General features: G+C 45.9%; 1 protein-coding gene and 1 long non-coding RNA gene across 4 annotated transcripts in view; both read left to right on the top strand.

The window, feature by feature from the left end:
• Positions 1-3,351: 3,351 nt before the first annotated feature.
• Positions 3,352-6,914, top strand: LOC142053651 (uncharacterized). The gene is made up of 2 exons (XR_012659289.1): positions 3,352-3,412; positions 5,363-6,914. It is a non-coding gene; the product is annotated as an uncharacterized LOC142053651 (long non-coding RNA).
• Positions 6,915-11,909: 4,995 nt separating this feature from the next.
• RSPO2 (R-spondin 2) overlaps positions 11,910-18,293 on the top strand; it is a 114,047-nt gene continuing 107,663 nt past the window's right edge. For 2 of the 3 annotated variants that reach the window (XM_075085609.1, XM_075085612.1), the window contains exon 1: positions 11,910-12,424. In XM_075085609.1, coding sequence (XP_074941710.1) covers positions 12,331-12,424 — 94 coding nt within the window. In that variant the 5' untranslated portion in view covers positions 11,910-12,330. The remainder of the gene's footprint in view (positions 12,425-18,293) is intronic. The other variant, XM_075085610.1, reaches the window with a different exon arrangement.

The following is an 18,293-nucleotide window of genomic DNA, read 5'->3' as shown; positions in this document are numbered from 1 at the left end:
AGAAAACCACTTCTTATTATAAAAAGAAGAGCATGGAAAAAACTTACCTAGCTAGACAGGTTTTATGTGCTGTTTCCTGCTTTTCTTTTCCACCCCTTCCCTGCAGACAATAATAATTTAAGCATCAAACATCTGACAAAACATCTGTAGTGAGAAATACGAATTTTAACCTGAGGTAGCAAAGCCATGTTCATCTATCATTTCACAGAATAGCAGCCTCCTTGGCTCTCCCAGCAAGCAGCAGCTTTGCTGTATCAGTGTATCAAATTATATTAGAGAAGCAGATACCAATACAAAGCATCTTGATCTGGGCTTCCTTTACCTTGGATGATGAGGTGATTTTCATGACCCAGGGTGTTACACTGCAGTCTGAGGGCTGCCTGAGATGTGTCAGAGTGGGTGAGTGACACAGCAAACACGGTTAGTGCTGATTCCCTTTTTGACCATTTTCTCATCCTTGACTTTTGAAGGGTATTTTTTTAAAAGTCACAAAACAGTAGGTAGCCACAAGCCAGCAAACCAGAGACTTCTGCTTCCCTCACAAATACCCAAAAGCCGACTCGTGCTTGTTCCATGTAGCTGCTCAGGAAATTGCTGAAGGAGTCCTGGTGCAGGTTACAGTTGCCTGCAGATGACGTCCTGATCAAAGATATCTGGGAGGCAGCACAGCATCCCTACTGCTCTCCGAAGAGCCACCATAAAGGAAATACTGCCCCCACCAACAGAGAGTTTTGAAAAATATGGTCACCATGTGCCCTTACCTACATCCATTCTGTCAAAGAACAGATCAAAGTTCACCATTTTCTTTTGAAACAAGCCTGGGAAGATCATGTGTTTCCTCTGTGCAGTAATTTACAGGCTAGGTCACTCGGCCAGGGAGTGAGAGGCGGTACTCCAACCTGTCCTTGCTCACATCCACATCTCCTGCCCCCCAGGCGCTGGTAGCCTGGTGTTTTCTGAACTGGAAATGTGTAAGAGATAGCTTGCTTCCTTCACTCGCAAAGCTCTGGTCCTCCAGGACTTCTGAAATCAAGCTAAACGGTGCCAGTGAGTTCAAAGCCTCCAGGGTGAGGAGCAAGACAAGAGGGAGTTTTTTATTACTGTCATTTCCGTTTTAGATTTAGGTGCATCGATTCAGGTGAAATTTAGTTGCAGACATTCGAATACGTTCCACTTGACTGATCCTTAAAGTACTTCAGGGGCTTATCCCTAGCTACTACCCCATATATATCTCCATATGGTACAAGATATAAGGTATCATATTTTTCTAATATTAAAAAAAAATACCTTAAGTTTTGAAGGTGACACTTTTCTAAGGGGACAGCAGTATCACAAGATTAATCCACTTTTAAAAATCCCTTGCCTGCAACTGTCCCAGCCACATCCCTCTGTGTCCCTCATGCTGGGCAAATAAAATGCGGATTTTGATACCTCAACAATTGCTTACTGTGCAAGATGCTGTTCCCCAGAAGTACTAAACAGTGGGGAGTGGACTTGGGCCCAGCGTTATTATTAGTTGCATTCACCAAGCCAGCTATCAGTCAGAAAATATTCAGCTGCCAGCTGTGGGCCAAACCAGGACTGGGGTGAAGGAAGGTTTGGGAGTGTCATGAGGGCATTGCAGCTGATCAGTAGCTGTTTTTAGACTGAGCCATGTGATTTGTAATATTCCCTTTGTTAATTGCCATGCTGGCTAAAACCCCAAACTTTGTATTTTCCCCAAGGAGAAAAGCTGACATTAAATAATGAAAATCATCACTAAGATCCAACCAATCTGAAAATATCCATTAAAGTGATGATAAAAACTTCAGTGTTGAGTTCAGAGAAAGCAAAGTGAAATATCTGCATTTGGCATGGCCTCACTTATTCTCTTGCTTTAAAGCGCTCAGTGGAGAAAAAAAAAGAGCAGCCAAAAGAAAGAAGAAGTTAAAGGCAGGCAACATCTCCTAGATAATCATATACATTATTCTGCCAGTGCAGGACTGAGTCCTTTAATACTTATTTAAGCCTTTCAGTCCCTAAGGACCATGATTTATGAGCTTTCTGCTGATCAACAGAAGATAGGCATGGTTAAAGTCTACAGCTACTTACATATTTGGTTCATGCTTTTGGCTCCAACAGTCCCCCTCTCAGCCCCTGGGGTGTTGTTGAAATGGCAGACATCACAGTTTCTCTGTCCTATTTTCTAATTCAATTTTACTCTGAAGAATGATGACCTTAAACTTGCACTTTTTTTTCCCTTAGCTCTGTCTTACTGTAAGGACAGAAATGAGTCAAATTTTTGTACCAGAAGAAAGGTGTGATACATGTTTCCAAAGATTGCAACAAAGCAAAAGCTGGCATTCAGCTTCTGATGTGATTAGCAGAGTATGGAGCCCAAACAAAATAAGGTTCTAGTGTGGCTTATGCACTTTTTAATATTAAAAGCTGTATTTTGTGGCTCTTAAGTTCTGAAAATATGTCCTCGGGTACATCTGTGCAATTCCTCTGACAAAACTGAATGTAAGCTCTTTTCTTGCCCTTTCACTGAAGACCTTCATTTCTGTGCTTAGATATTTGTCACAGCATCATGTCAAGGGCTGACATCCTGAGCACAGTGAGATCATACACCCATCTCCTATTAGTGTCACTATCTGTTGGTCCTTTGGTGTAGGATTATCTATTGATCCAGGCTTTCTTCTGAGCTGGGCTAAAGGAGGTGACTGTGTTTCAGAGAGAATGCTCATGAGTTCTCTTTTAATTTTTTTTCCTGACCTTTTGTTTGTTAGATATATAAGACAAGGCATAATCAATGATGTGACAGTGGAGAAGTATAATATTCTGCAGATTATAAAAGTGTCTTGAACATATGCTTTTATATTAATGGAGGCAATTTTACTTCTGAAACTCACTGTAGATTAACTACACAAATTTTTAGGGTTTTATCTAGGGATTGTTAACTGTCCAAAATTCTTTTTAAACTCCCTTCTTTATCATCATTTGGCAGAGATACTTCTTGTATATTCCAACAAATATTGCAATCACTTTATTGCTAAACAGATATGCTGGAGAAAGCATGTGCTTAACATCACAACATTTAACACTTAGCCTTTATTAACATTAAGTAGTAAAGATCTCTAAATTGTACTTGGAAGATATTTCCAAGCCCAGTTACTAAATTAGAAAGTTATTCAGACAAGATGTTGAGTACAAAATATGCCTATGCTGAACAATGCTTGTTACAAGAAAATAATCTGCAAATTCTGACATTTCAATTAAAAAGTTTCCATCATATCACTTTCCTCTTAATAAGGGATCATTCTGATCACTGGATTATCAGCGCTTATGGTGGTAACAGTTCTGTGTTTCCAGGTATCCGATCGTCTTTGTTCCTCTTTCCTTCTATAATCAACAGAAACAGTGGGAAAACAAGGTAAGTGTCTCAAAGAGGTAGGGCTAATGTGAAGGACATAATTTTTAAAAAATATCTTAAGTATTTTCTCTATCTGATGTGTAGGTGATCAAGAAACAGAGGAAGTGCAAAGTAGAAATAAAAACTAAACATACATTTAAAACAGAACATACCAGCAATATATAAATGTAATTTAATATATAAATGCATATATACAAACAAACGTACAATTATTTATATTCAGATCTAAAAGGGAGCTTCTGAGAAGGTGGGGTGCACAGAGAAAAACCATGGGGCAATGGTCACAGCTTGCAATGAAGAAAGTCCTTTCTGGGTATATGGAAAAAATTTTCACTGTGATGGTGGACAAGCACTGGAAGAGGTCACTCAGAGAGGCTGTGGAATCTTCCATCTTGAACGTTTTCAAAACTCAGCTGGACAAGGCCTTCAGCAACCTGACCTAACTCTAAAGTTAGCTCCGCTTTGAGCAAGATGTTAGACAGATGATCTTCCAAGGTCCCTTCCAAACTCAGTTACTCTACGTACTTGTGTGGGTGGTTTGTATGTGTATGAGAGATAAAGCAGTGATTGTGTAAAGCTTAGGGCAGAAGATGTAAAATCTATGTAAAAGGATGTAAAAAAACTATGTAAAAGCCAGTTCACGTTTCATCTTTGCATTCCACAGGTCCTTGTGAAGCCATTTTTCTGAGGCCATATTAGAGCAGATTTAAATGAATATATACACGTTGCAAACCTCTACTGGATAGTTAGAGTGCGATGAAAAGCATAACAAAACAGAAAGCCTGAACTGGTTCGGTATACATCAACTTTTTAGCAATTTTTTGATCTATATGCTGCCAAACTGAAATCACCATTCTCCAAAAGAAGTGGATTAGCTGCAGCTCCCCTTGTGGATTTTGAAGTCTCACCTTCAGAATGCAATATGCACACATGAGCACACTGGCTTTTGCACACCCCAAGAGAAATAAGATGTCCACAGCTGACAGGCAGGAATTGGTAGTCTGGTGCCGGTCCAAACTGGGACAGAAAGTCAAGCTAAATGATTGAGAAAGAACTGGAAATTAAACTTGAGAGCTACAAAAGCTATTTTAGAGATGTTATCTCCTCTTCTTTCCATTTGCTTCCCTGAACCCTGAATGAAAATATACAGCTTTAATTAATTTGTTCTTCTTCAGGCAAAATGCTCATGGGTACTGCTGGAAGTGTCGCATGAGCAAAGCCTGCACAAGCACGTCAAAAACTGAGGAGTCTGATTGTGTTTCAGAGAGGAAGAAGAGTCAGAAGGAAGAAAATCTTTGACCCCCTACTCAATATGTAAGAGAATTTATTTGTATTTGCTTCTAATCACAGTCTCTTAATACCTACAGTCTTCCTCCACAAGGCATCAGGTATTTTTGCAGAGACAATGCTTTTTTAAAATTAACCTAGTTTTGCCACAGAGAATATTGAAATCTCTGCAGCCCAGCAGAAGAATTCAAGATAGTTTTGCTTCACTGGCTTTACACAGAAAATAATTTTTAAAGATCATTGTAACTTAAAATTAAAAATAGAGTGATAGCTTCAACGATTTTATTGCTTCAAACCAGAGAAAATTTTATGAGAGGGGTTTTTTTTTGTGCACTGTGGATGCTGCAGAGATACCAGGTGGGCAGGAGGGGTTTGAAGGCAAGCTATGCGCGTGTCTAAAAGGTGCACAGGACAGTCTTCTCACCCTGTTTTTGGAGTTCATGGTTTTGATAGGGTTGCCATACCAGCCTGGCCAGCAGGGACCTTGGGAGGTCCCTAGTGCAACTCAGTGCAAAGATCAGCAGAGTTCAGATCCAGTTGCTCAAGGCCTTGCCCAAGGAAAGCAAGTCCACAGCTTCTCTGGGCAAAACTCTTCCAGTGCTTATTCATCCTTACAGGGAAAGTTATTTTCTTTATACCCAGTGCAATCCTCTCCTGTTTCAGTACATCTGTAAGGATCCTGGCTCCACCTGCTCAGTGACCTCCTCAGAGGTAAGGGAAGGAGCCGTTAGGTCTCCCCGAAACTACCTCTTCAGGACAAACAAGCCCAGGTCCTTCAGCCTCGCCTCACAGGGCTAGTGATCCAGCCCCTTGTTGCAAATAAAACCTTGTGGATCCTGCTGACTACACCAAACTGTCGCGAATACAGATTTGCGGATATGGCTGACTACACCAAATTGTTGGGGATATGATTTGTTACACAACTTTAGTTAGCAATTATTAATATTTTTTCAGGTAAATCATAGTATTAGGTTGTATAATTTTTAACAGCATCAACCAATTTAAAACAGCAATTTGATGGAGTTTTTTACAATCAACATAACGACTTAGCTAAAGATTTGAGAATGGCAAAGTTCACTCTATTACTTATGCAGAAGAAGTGCACAAAGGAAAATTTAGTTATGCTTGAGTTAAAATGATTCACAAAAGGATCATGGATGCAGGGGATAAGGAGGACCCTCCCGTTGAGTCATGAGGTTCAGAATAGACGACCCTTGCTTGCTAAACTCCTTTCAGAGAGAAGTCTAGGTGCAGCTAGGTCCAATTTTAGTCTCAGACTTGGTCAATGGTTTATGTGAATAGGGATAATATATATACATATATATTCAAATTGCACACACAGAGGCACACACCAAGGTTAACCTATGATTAAAATTTCCCTTTTCATGAGTTTCATAAATTATTCACTTTTATGTGCTGGCATTCATCAACGCACGGCCGGCAAACCTCGCAAAATCAGGCCTTTTAGTCCTCGCAAAATCGTCGGGTGACAATCCTTCAATCCTTGCAAAATCTACCCTGAGAGGCGGCCCAGCCCAGGGGGGGGATACAGGGTCACACAGCCCGCTGCGGTCCCAGAGAGCTCAAGGGTCTCCCTCTTGGATTGTTAGTTATAGGATCGAGGTGATTGGCTTTGGTCAATAGTTTACATTCTGGCCACAATTCCGGTACAGAAGTCAGGCAGCAGATGGCCCAGGTGTGGACAGAGATTGCCTGGCGCCCAAGCTGTTATGACCAAGATAACACCACAATAGGGCTTATCCTGGGATCTCAGAGTAGGCCGGTGGGGGGTGGGGGAGTGCACCGCCACACCCCTAAACACCTTGGTGGCCCTCCAGTAGTCTTGCTTTGGTTTTGGGAGGCCCAAAACTGGGCATAGTATTCCAGTATTGTTATTTATTATTTTAGATCACATTTTGAAGAATTAATGAACTAAGTGTATTTTAAAAATTTAAAGCAGGTAAAGATTGGCTTGGAAATAAAGAGTTGGAAGCTGAGTTGTGCATAAATTTATTTGGTTTTGAAGTTTAGATGTAAAGGTCATCAGGATCATTTACTTCTTTTTCTGAAAATAAAGATACACCTCCTCTACTTCAGTGTAACGCTATGTAGACTTAGACTGTATTGCTGAGGCTCTGGTCTTAGGAATGATCATGACTTCACCCAACTATGTGAATATGGAGAAATTTCTTTTAAAATAAACTTTGGTATTGTTCATTTTAAGATCTCTGTCTGCTCTGTGATGAAGTTAGGATACTTACAGATCACATCCTACAGAGCCCAATAAAGAATGGAAAGGTTCAATTACTTTATATTGCAAAAGCAGCAGTACTTTGGCTTTAATACAGCTGAAGTGTAGAAGGTAAGATCTTTTACAGTCAGTGAAACCTCTGTGGAGCACAACACATAAAACTGGATTTTCAGTGAAAATTGAACACTGAAAAAAGAACAGAACTCTAGTTCTATAAAATAGTATGGTTTGAGAACAGTGTATAATGAATCATCTCAGCAATGTCCAAGTGCCTTCATTTGGCTGTTGAGACCTTTGAATAACTTATCTAAAATACGCCCCTTCCTAGCTCTCCCCACAGCTAAAGCTGTTGCCCAGACTCTCATCATCTGGTATTTCAATCATTGCCACATCATCTTCTTGGGCCTTGACTAACGCATTCTTTCTGTGACCATGTTCACCGAACATACTATTGCTCAGATAATTTTCCCAGTTCCTCGCTTTGTCAAAGTCCCCCCTAGAATGTGTGCGGTGTTCATTAGTGCCCCAGTTCTGCATGGCGGTACACACAGAGTGCCATGCCTGCGGTGAATTCCTCTCTGTTGATTTCAGTGGGACTACAGACTACAGGCCTACCCCACCCTACAGAACTCATTCCAGTACTTTTCCTTCCTCTGCTCTTTAACCTCTCAAGCCCCCTGACTTTTCCTTCTGACTGTAAACATGTTCTGGGCTCTGCAGACTCTGGTTAGCTTCTAAGCCACTGACACCATTCTTTCAAAAATCTTTAATGACTTTTTCTTAATCATGTCTCAAAGTTACCTTCATTCTTCTTGATTTATTGACCATAATAAACAGCTAGGTGTGTGCTTGAATTCCTGTCCTCCATTAGCTCCATGGTTCTTGTCATTCTCATCCTTTCTTTCCTGTTATCATTCCTTCAGAAGCTCACCCGAAGAGGGTACTCTGATGATGCTCATCCACCTTCCAGCTGCCTGACAAGGGCTGACTAGTCTCTTCAGTGTCCCTCTTCTTTCCTCCTTCTACTCTGTATCTCTGGGTAGTCTTCTCAGAAAACACAAATTCACATATTTCTGTAATGGTGACTAGTCATCATCTGAGACTTACCTGCAGATTTGACAATCAAACTATGTCTAGTCTATACCTAGAAAGAAGATTCTTTCCATGCAGCCTATTTTAAAACATGAATTTTCCATCCATTGGAGTGTCAGAATTATCATCCAGATTCTTACTGCCAAATCTAGCAGTTGGACTCGATGATTTTAAGGGTCTTTCCCAACCTTAATGATTCAATGATTCTATGACATCTTGCTTTTTGCAACATTGTATTCTGTGAGTTTAAATCCAGTTTAGCCTGCTGTCTACTTAGCATTGTGTTCTTGGCCACTAGCTTTGGTTACAATACTCTTTTTCTTGCATACTTCCGCTGATTCTTCCTCATAATGGGAAGCATAAGCTGCTCGTCTTCTCTTTGAAAGCACTCCTTGCCTATCATACCTCATGCAATACTGAGAGTTTACTTCCAACTGCCATTTGATCCAGGATGCAGGTCTCTATCACTCAAATTCTGGATCTTCCATACAAGTGCTTTTGTGCTGTCTCCTTAACAGCCCTCCATGCTTAGAAAGAGCTCTTGATAAATACTTTTTAAAAAATCATTAATTATATTCCTTTAAAATCGTCATAGCTGCATTTCCTACCAAAGTCTTGAAAATGCCACTCCAGCTCAGCCACCTGCCTGTTACAGACCAGCAGTGTCTCACTGTCTGCAGATGTTCCCCGTCAGCTCTCTCTTGAAGTAAATCACATCAAGCAGTCCTGAGGACGTAGCTATGTCCCGTACTTACACGGCATGATAGGATGCTAACCCATGGCTAGTGCTGCCAGGTATTTTGTGGGCTGCCTGTGGGTGGCCCAGCCTGCCTGGCTTAAATTCGATGTTGAAATCCCAGCCAGCTCCTGAGCCATCAACTGCAGGCTTCCTCCCTGGGAGCAGAGCTGGCTCCCACCTGGGCTACTGCCTCCCCCATTGCATACAGGAAAAACTCAGTGCTGAGGCTTACTCCTGCTCTCAAGGGCTAGGAATTTCACTTGGAGATACTGTCCTCATATTTATTTTCCAAGTCTGGGAGACCCTGAAAGGAGCCCAGGCTGGATAAGGGTGACATGCTTTCCTTCCTTAAGAAACAGGGAAATGTCTGAGACCTGTTTCCCCTGAAACCCAGTACTACACTTTGAGAGACCTCAGTGTTCTTCAGTGTCAGCAGGGCGCTGTTATGGAAGCCCATTTACACTTTTATATATTTCAAACACATCCAGAAACGAAGTTGTATTAGTGGGGAGGTCCTGATATCACTGTTTACACAAAGGACTCCGAGACTCCTCTCCAGGTAACTGCTGTAGCCCCAAAGCCCCATGACTATGGGTTTGTAGACCTGAAAACGGTAAAGGAGATCAGTTCCTGGAGTCCTCACAAAGGTGTAGTTAACACTTCTGTTTAATTCCCCTCCCTTTTGTAGTCTGATCTCTCCCTTGCATTGCAGCTCAGGAGGATCTGTGGGGTGGGAGTGCACTTTTTATTTCTGCATCAGAAAACAGCAACCATGTACTCTAAACATACTGCTAGCACAACAAGTCTCAGCTGTCTGTGGCACACAATCTGTCACATGAAGTTAGAGTGGATATGGGGACTGCATGTCTTGGAGAACGGCAGTTGCCTGTAAACATCCCCCACTAAAATAAAATATGGCGTCTGTTGCAACAAGTTATGTGTATGTACATATATATGTGTATATATATACCTGCTTTGGAAAGTTTCACTGTGTAACTAGATTGTGGAAAATAAAGACCACAAACCACATGTATGCATGCCTTATTTTTTGCACTCTTTTCCATAGCATCCACTCCAAATTCACTCGGAGACCACTGACACTGAGCTAGAGTGACCTTGAAGGACCTAGTACTTAGGTTTGTGTTAAGTAGTTGACGGGTCCTGTCTCTGTAATTCTTAGATTATGACAACACTGAAAGGTGTGAGATGCTCTGTGTAGAACAGTGGGATCTCATATACTGTAAGCCCATAATGACAGTTAAATAAAGATTTGACATCAGCAGATATCCTTATATATTTTAATGTAGCTTTAAAAAATCCTTACATTTCACACTGGTGGTTAAACTGGTATAGTACTACTACTGTGCAGCAGAGAAATGTGAAGAAGGGCAGTCCAGGGGTTACAGCACTGTCTGAACACTTGGGAAACTGAGGAATAAATTTTGACTCTGTCCCATACCTCCCTTTTGATTTCAGGCAAGTTATTTAGGCTCTTTGTAACTCAGTCTTCCATCTGCAAACTGAGGATGCTGACGCTTCTCTGCTTCAGAGGAATTTTGTACTGATAAATCCCACCAAAAGCTCTGTGGTCACAGGATGGTATGGTAAACACCATACAGTCGGACTTCATTTATCTGTGGTCAGATGTGGCCATGGATGAAAAGCCAGCCTGGGTCTAACATGATTTATTAGCTCAGGCACAGCGCCATGTGAATGCAGTTATGCTCTTTCTAGGGCCAGCTCTGCTCTGGAAAGAGTACATCTGCTTTTGTGAGAACCTAGCTGGCTCCATCCCGAGGCAGCTCAGGTATTTCAGCACCGCATTCCCACAACCAGAAGTGTTGGGTGGTGGTTAGGAGCAGAAACACCCAGCGCAGAGTGAGCCTGGATCCTGCTGGGTGTGTAAGACCTGGCTTTGTGCCGGCTGTGCCAGACCCACGCTGCTTCCCCACCTTTCGCACCTGCTCGGTCGCGCCCCAGCTCCTGTGGGGCTCCGCAGGTCGGGCACAGCACATCCAGCACCGCAACCAAGGGGCCGCGGCACGTCGGTCCCTGCAGGGTGGGGAACGGGCTCTGGGTGAGGAGCAGAGAAAGCAAATGGCTCTGTGGGGTCAACATGGTTGATGCTGTGAGGAATGAACAGCCCCTCCTGTGCCAGAGCTGAATTCACCTGGAGCCTCTTGGGTGTTCCCTTGTTTCATACTCTTATCTGTACTATTAGAGTTCCCACTTTACCAGCTTTACACCACCTTTGCCAAGTAGCGGTGAGGCTAGAAACAGCTAAAAATCACTTGCTGAAGTTTAGGACCTCAAGAGCCATCTCCCCAGGACAATGAAAAACGAGGCTTTGCCACATGCAAGACCAGAATTTTAGGAAGCAAGAAGAAAAGGAGGGGAAAATTAATGGGTCAAGGTCTTAAAACCAGGGACGAAAGGAAGAGAGTTAATCATCAAACACTGCGGGAAGAAAGAAAAAAACGTAAGGGAAAATAAAACAGGGAAGAGGGAGAAATGAGCAGGACGAGATTTCCCAAGGCTGTAAGCGGTGCAGCAGCAGCTCCCAGGACCATAAGCAGCACGACGAGGAGGCTTTGCGGGGGGAGGGAGCAGCCGGCCGAGGCAGAGCCGCAGGCAGCAGCCCCGGGGCGGGGGGCGCGGGCGGCCGGGCCCGGCGGGGCGGGGGCTGCGCGCGCGGGCGGCGGGCTCGGGGCGCGGCACCGCCCGCCCCCGCCGCCCCCGGCCCCGCACGGCCCCGCCGCCGCTGACCCCGGCCGGCGGCCCCCGCCCCGTCGCCCAGCGGAGCGGGCGGGGGCGGGCGGCCGGGGGAGCCGGCGGAGCGGAGGAGGAGGAGGAGGAGGAAGAGGAGGAGGAAGGGGGGGTGCCCGGCGCGGCCACCGCCTGCATGTGGCCGGGAGCCCCCGCCGCCCGCCCCGCCGAGCCGGGCCCGGACCCGGCGGCGGGGCGGGCTAGCGGCGGGGCCGCGCCGCCGAAGGTAGGGGCGGGGGGGGGGGGGGTGGTGGTGGTGGCGGCGGGGGGCGGCTTCGCCCCGCCGTGCCCGCGACCTGAGCGGCTGTGGGCGGGGAGCGCCCCTGCGCCGCGATAAATAGCGCTTTCCCTCGCCTGACAGCCCGTCCCCGGGGCGCAGGGGGGTGCGAGCGGCAGCGCCCCTCCGCTGCCGGCGGGACAAAGTTGGGGCTCTCGGTGACTCTGCGCTGCGGCCCCGCTCCTGCCCTGACCTGCGGGTTTTGATTTTTCTCTTTTTGGTTCTCGGGGAGAGCCGGAGAAGGGGGAGGACCGGGAAAGCCGGGAGCCAAGCTTTCCCCCCCCTCTCCCTGAAGCGCGGGGGAGATGCTGGAAGCGGCTCTGAGTTCGCAGCGCCCGGGAACGGGAGCAGGAGGCGTGTGAGCTCCTGCCGGTCCCCGCGGTAGCCGCTACCCGCGGCGCCCCGCCGGCCCCTTCCCTCCGTCCATCCGTCCGTCCCTCCTCACCCGGGGCCGCTCGCAGCCCCTCGCCGCCGCTGGAGGAGGCTGCCCACCCCCGCGGCCCAGGATGCAGTTTCGCCTCTTCTCCTTTGCCTTGATCATCCTGAACTGTATGGATTACGGCCACTGCCAAGCCGGCCGCTGGAGACGCAGCAAGAGAGGTGAGCAGCGCTGCCCGCTCGCCCGGGACACCCGCCCGGGGCTCTTTGCGGGGCAGGAGCGGAGCTGCCGGCGGGCTGCGGGCGCTTCCCCTCCCCGCCGGGGAAGGGCAGATCTCCGGCAGGTGAGCGCCCCCCCGCCCGCGGGCTCCGGGCCGCCGTGGCGACCCCTCCGCGGGGCTGCCCGCCGCCCTCCTGCCGGGATGCCGGGCCGGCGGCGGGGGGAGCGGCAGGACCTGAGCTCCGGTGGGAAAGGATCGGCCGGAGCGGCGCGGCTCCTCCGCGCCACGCCTGGGGCTGCCGCCCCGGCCCCACGCCGCGGCGGGGTCCTGCCCCGCGCCGGGCCGGCACGGCCGTGGGTCTCGCCGGGAGCCGCCCGCTGCCGGGGAGGTGGTTGATGTCGCCGCCGTAGCCCGCCTGGTAGCCCCGCAGCAGCCCGCGGTGCGCTCTTAGCCCCGGTGCTGTCGCGCCTCGCGTGTCCATGTGGCGGACTCGGAGGCTGCCTTCCGTGGGACCGTCCTTAGAGCGACCGAGTTTCCGAGGGGGAAAGGCAGCCTCTCCCGCCCCGCCCCGGGGCTCCGGGCACCCACGGACCCGCCGTGCCGCCTCCGCGGGGCTCGGGGGGCTCAGCCCAGCCCCACGGAGAGCCGGGGGCAAAGCCAGCCGCGCCTCTCCCAGCGCCCGGGGAGGGCGGGGGGGGGGACTGTGCCGCCAGCTCTTGCTCAGCGCCTGCGGATCCCTTGGAGGAAAAAAGAAGAGAAACGGTGCGTTAGGGTTTAATCTATTTTCCTAGGATGCTGGTGTCGGGATTACGAGAGTTCAGGAGTCGGAGCGGTGAAATGTGCCAGTACAGCACCCATGTGGACGAAGAGGTTACTGCAGCTCTTCCCCAGCTGTCAGGGTTGTCTGTGGGGGGTTTGGTTTTCTTTTTATTTTTTTTCGGGTGGGGGGGGCACACCTTCAGTATAAAATGTTTTTATTATCCACATATTCTGAATTATTTTGCTGTCCCTTTTGCTATTATTTTCTCGGCTGTGTCTCCCCTCCCCATTTCTAAAGTTAGCAGAAAATCAGGTGGCTCAGCCGCCGAGAAATATCTATTTCTGAAAGAATTGCACTTTTAGTGCAATTATTTGTAAGGGGAGGGAGCTAACATCTCCAGTGTTAAGCCACTACAAACAGTAATAAAACTGTGAAAGGAGAATTGTTTGCGCTTTCATGCACATGTCACCTTCAGAGTAGGCACAAATAAAATTGTAAAGCAATTTAGTTTTGGTGGTTTTTCAACAGATGGTTTCCAGAATTTAATTTTTGTGTGTGTGGCTAAAACGATAGCAGTCCTTTAAAGTGACCAGACTATCTGTGCTAACAAAGGGTATACTGTGTCTTTAATTAAATGTGGAACTACTTAGAGTGCTGGCTAGACAGTGGAGGGTGATAGTGGTATTTCTGCTTTACAACAGAGCTTAAGGATTGCATTGTGGGAGTACTGAAATGAATAGACATCTAACTCGAGTTGTGTGAATTGTCCTCCTACAAAAACTTAAGCTGGTTTTAATTGATCTCATGTTCGCTGATTGATCTTAGACCAATTGTTGTGCTTGTTGAACAGTTGGCTTTTCCAAAGGAGATTGATTTAAATTAGTTTTTAGTTTAGTTATTGGATAAATAACGCCAGTATTGACTATTGACTTACTGGCACGGTTTTGTGCTATCACCTAAGGGTTTTGTTCTGCGCTTCGAAGAATGCAGTCTTTTTCAGTTAATAAGACTAAAGAAGTAAGCATAGCCAGTTCTAAGCACTGAAAGCAAAATCTAAGAATGTATTAAAATATAATAGATGTTTGCCATGACACATGCAGTCTGAAGTAATGCTTTCGTACAGGACCCAAAATTCCAATAATTTCACAATTTTTCCATATCCCATCTGCAAATAATCAGGCATTCACTGTGGGGTACTGGCAGTTAAAATTTCTCTGGCATTCTGTTTTGTCTGTTACATGATCTCAGATGCTCCATAATATCATTTTCTTAATGAAATAAAATTTTTGGCATAGATTAAGTCTCCTGTGCGGTAGAAATCAATTGCATTCAGTCTGGAATTATGGGCAAATATCGTGTGTAGATGATTTTTTTTTTTTAAAGCAGCTAATTGTACAGTAAACTTAAGTATGTATGCCTGTATTGGAGTTTGCAGGGATTTGTAACTGATGTAGAATACTTTAGTAAATAAGAGTTTAGTAAATCTGGGGACATGTTCCCAGATTTCTTCATTCCCCTTCCACTTTCAAACCTTCCCCAAAACAAGACATGCAACACTGCAGTAGAAGCAGAATGAAAAGTTAAGGTTTAGAATGTGTTTCTGACCTGGCACTGATTTTTGTTTTCATAGTCAATAACACTTCATTAAAAATTATTCAGTAAACACATAATAATCAACAGATTCTGCTAACTCCACTGCTGCTCTTGGTTACTTTTGCAGCACATTAGAATATTGCTTTGCCCAGTTAGCTCAGAGCAGAACCTTGCTTCCCTTGAAACACCCCAGCAAATTCTCCCTTTGGAAGTCTCCATCCTGAGCAGGTAATTATCATTACTTGCCTTTCCTTCAGAAGCTATTCTCAGACATCTTTAAGGGTAATATAGCTTAAAAGTCAGTGGTATAATGTCACAGCTGGATTAGCATAATATCAAAGGACCTCCTTTCTCTTTCTTGTTTAATTGTATAACCTGGTTTTTCATTTCTCTTGCATGCCTACTCACTTGTTCATTTCTGTCTGGGTTTTGGCTAGGGTAGAGTTAATTTTCCTCTTAGTAGCTGGTACAGTGCTGTGTTTTGGATTAAGGATGAGAATAAAGTTGATAACACACTGATGTTTTAGTTGTTGCTGAGCAGTGCTTCCACTAAGTGAAGGACTTTTCAGCTTCACATACTGCCCTGCCAGCGAGGAGGCTGGGAGGGGGCACAGCTGGCACATCTGACCCAAACTGGCCAAATGGATATTCCACACCATGTGATGGTATGCTGAACAAAAAACTAGTGGGGTTGGCCGGGGAGGTGGGGCTGCTACTCAGGAACTGGCTGGGCATTGGTCAGGGGTTCGTGAGCAATTGCATTGTGCATCACTTGTTTTATATATTCTTTTATCTTTATCTTTATTTTTCCTTTCTTTTCTGTCCTATTAAATAGTCTTTATCTCAACCCACAAGTTTTACCTTTTTTTTCTGATTCTCTACCCTGTCCCACTGGGCAGGGGGAGCGAGCCAGCAGCTGGCTGGTGCTTCATTGCCGGCTGGGACTAAACCACAACAGCCCTTTTTGGCACCCAACATGGGGCTCAATATGTTGAGATAACAACAGATGTGATGAGAGCGTGTTAAAACAAATGTGCTATAAGCATTCATTATTAGTTTAATGGTCGCTGGGTGCAATGTTGATTTAGTTGCCCTCAGAGTTGTTGTCCTTGTTCTCAGAGTTGTATGTTACGTTATGTAATTATTATTTATTATTATTATTAAACAGTTATGTAACATCTTATTTGCTGTATATGTTCCCTGTTGTGCTGTTTATCAACTCTGGGGGCTGGGTCAAGGTTGTAATTTTGTTGTACTGTGTAACACTGGCTTATGATAAAATTACTGGTTGTGAGACTACTCTGGTATTTGTACTCACTATTGCCATCATCTCTGTACTTTGGGAACAATCTCTCAGAAATTGTCAATAATTACACTCTACCTTTTCCAATATATGGAGGAGACAGGGAGGGACACTTTCCCCCAGCTCCTTCACCTTCTTCTCCTCCAGGCTAGTTACAATAGCTCTTGAGAATTTTGAATATACTGGGGATGTTCAAACCAGCATGTTCCTATGTCTGCTGAATGTGTTTCAGGTCTTGTATTAAGGTTAAACAACTATTTAAGAATAACACTCAGAGATCTGCCCTGAGGCTGGGTAGTTATTAGTGGCAGGGTGCGTGGAATAGGATGGGCAAGTACCTTGGAGAGTGGGTACCTCCGACCTTTTGGAACTTTATTCCTGAACAAGTGCAGAATCCTGAAAAACTAGTAAAATATTTGGAAAAAGTGTCCTGTCACCCTGGCAATTCCAGAGAGACAAAAATGACTGCAACGTGCTGGGGCCTGGCCCATGTTTACCAAGCCCTGTTCGACACTATTCAGCACCCTCAAGGGGAAGAAAAGATCTCTGGATCTGATGACAAAGTGACAGGAATTGGAAGGTAGGGAAGCCAAGCAGCTGGGATCCCTTTCTAGGGAAGGGGACATTGAGAAAGTGATTGGAAAAGGGGCACAAGCCCTCAGCCTCTGGAGGCAACTCAGGCATGAAGGAAAGGTATCCCTTTCAAGGAAGATATGTCACCCAGGCAAGTGGACCACCATGGAGAGAGGTATCCAGTACCTGAGGGAATTAGCCATGCTGAAGGTGATTTATGGTGACCTGGACAATGAGCAGTTATCCAAAGATCCAGACGAAGTCAAGTGCACACAACTCATATGGTGGAATTTTGTACAGACCTCACCATTGTCATATGCAAACTCATTGACAGTAATGACCTGGAAAGACAGAGGGAGAAACAGTAGATAAATTGGATGGCCAACTCCAGCAATATGAAGAAAGTCTCTCTTCCTCCCTGTGGGCCTGCATCTTAGCTGAGGAAAAGCTGTCCCAGGAGGTCCAGCAACTGAAAGAGTTCCCCACATGCATGGACCAGTATCTGAGCTATTAGAAGTAAGTGTTCCTCTGCTCAAGAGAGAATATAGAGGGTACACACCATGGGCCAACCTTTGGTTTTACCTGCATGACCATGGAGAGGACATGAGGAAGTGGGATGGAAAACATACCTTGACCCCAGAGGCACAGGTACGTGAGTTGCAAAGATAAGCAATCACAAAAGAGGGTTCTTCCAGGAAAATTGCTGCTCCAGTTTCCAGTGCGCAATTTCCCAGACAGAGTAGAAGGGCTGGTCTTACTTCTGATCTTAATAAAGGGACTTCTAATTTGTATTAGGAAGAGTGAGTAACACAAATTATGACCATGACTGGAGGGACCCTACCTCCAGCCAGGTAGAGGAAAGGGACAACCAGGTTTACTGGACTGTATGGATTAGATGGCCTGGCACATCCCACCCACAGGAGTATAAAGCTTTAGTGGACACCAGTGTACCCTAATGCCATGAAGCTATATAGGGGCAGAACCTATCAGCATTGCTGGAGTGACAGGGGGATCCCAAGAGCTAACTGTATTGGAGGCCAAAGTGAGCCTCACCGGGAATGAGTGGCAAAAGCACCCCATTGTGACTGGCCCAGGGGCTCCGTGCATCCTTGGCATAGACTGCCTCAGGAGAGGGTATTTCAAGGACCCAAAAGGGTACAGGTGGGCTTTTGGTATAGCTGCCTTGGAGACAGAGGAAATTAAACAGCTGACTACCTTGCCTAGTGTCTCAGAGGACTCTTCTGTTGTGGGGTTGCTGAGGGTCAAAGAACAACAAGCACTAATCCCTACCGCAATAGTGTGCAGGCAGCAATACTGCACCAGCTGAGCCTCCCTGATTGCCATCCATGGGCTGATTCATTGACGGGAGATCCAAGGAATGATCACTGAGACCTGCTCACCCTTTAACTGTCCTATATGGCCGATGCGAAAGTCCAATGGAGAGTGCAGACTAACAGTAGACTATTGTGGCCTGAACAAAGTCATGCCACCACTGAGTGCTGCTGTGGTTCAATACGAACTGGAGTCAAAGGCAGCCAACTGCTATGCCACAACTGATATTGCTAATGCATTCTTCTCAGTCCCTCTGGCAGGAGAGTGCAGGCCACAGTTTGCTTTCACATGGAGGGGTGTCCATTACAC

Source organism: Phalacrocorax aristotelis, chromosome 2 (assembly GCF_949628215.1).
Source record: "Phalacrocorax aristotelis chromosome 2, bGulAri2.1, whole genome shotgun sequence".
Taxonomy (NCBI): Eukaryota; Metazoa; Chordata; class Aves; order Suliformes; family Phalacrocoracidae; genus Phalacrocorax; species Phalacrocorax aristotelis.
The sequence above is the reverse complement of the archived record's forward strand: the minus strand, read 5'-3'. Positions and strand labels throughout refer to the sequence as shown.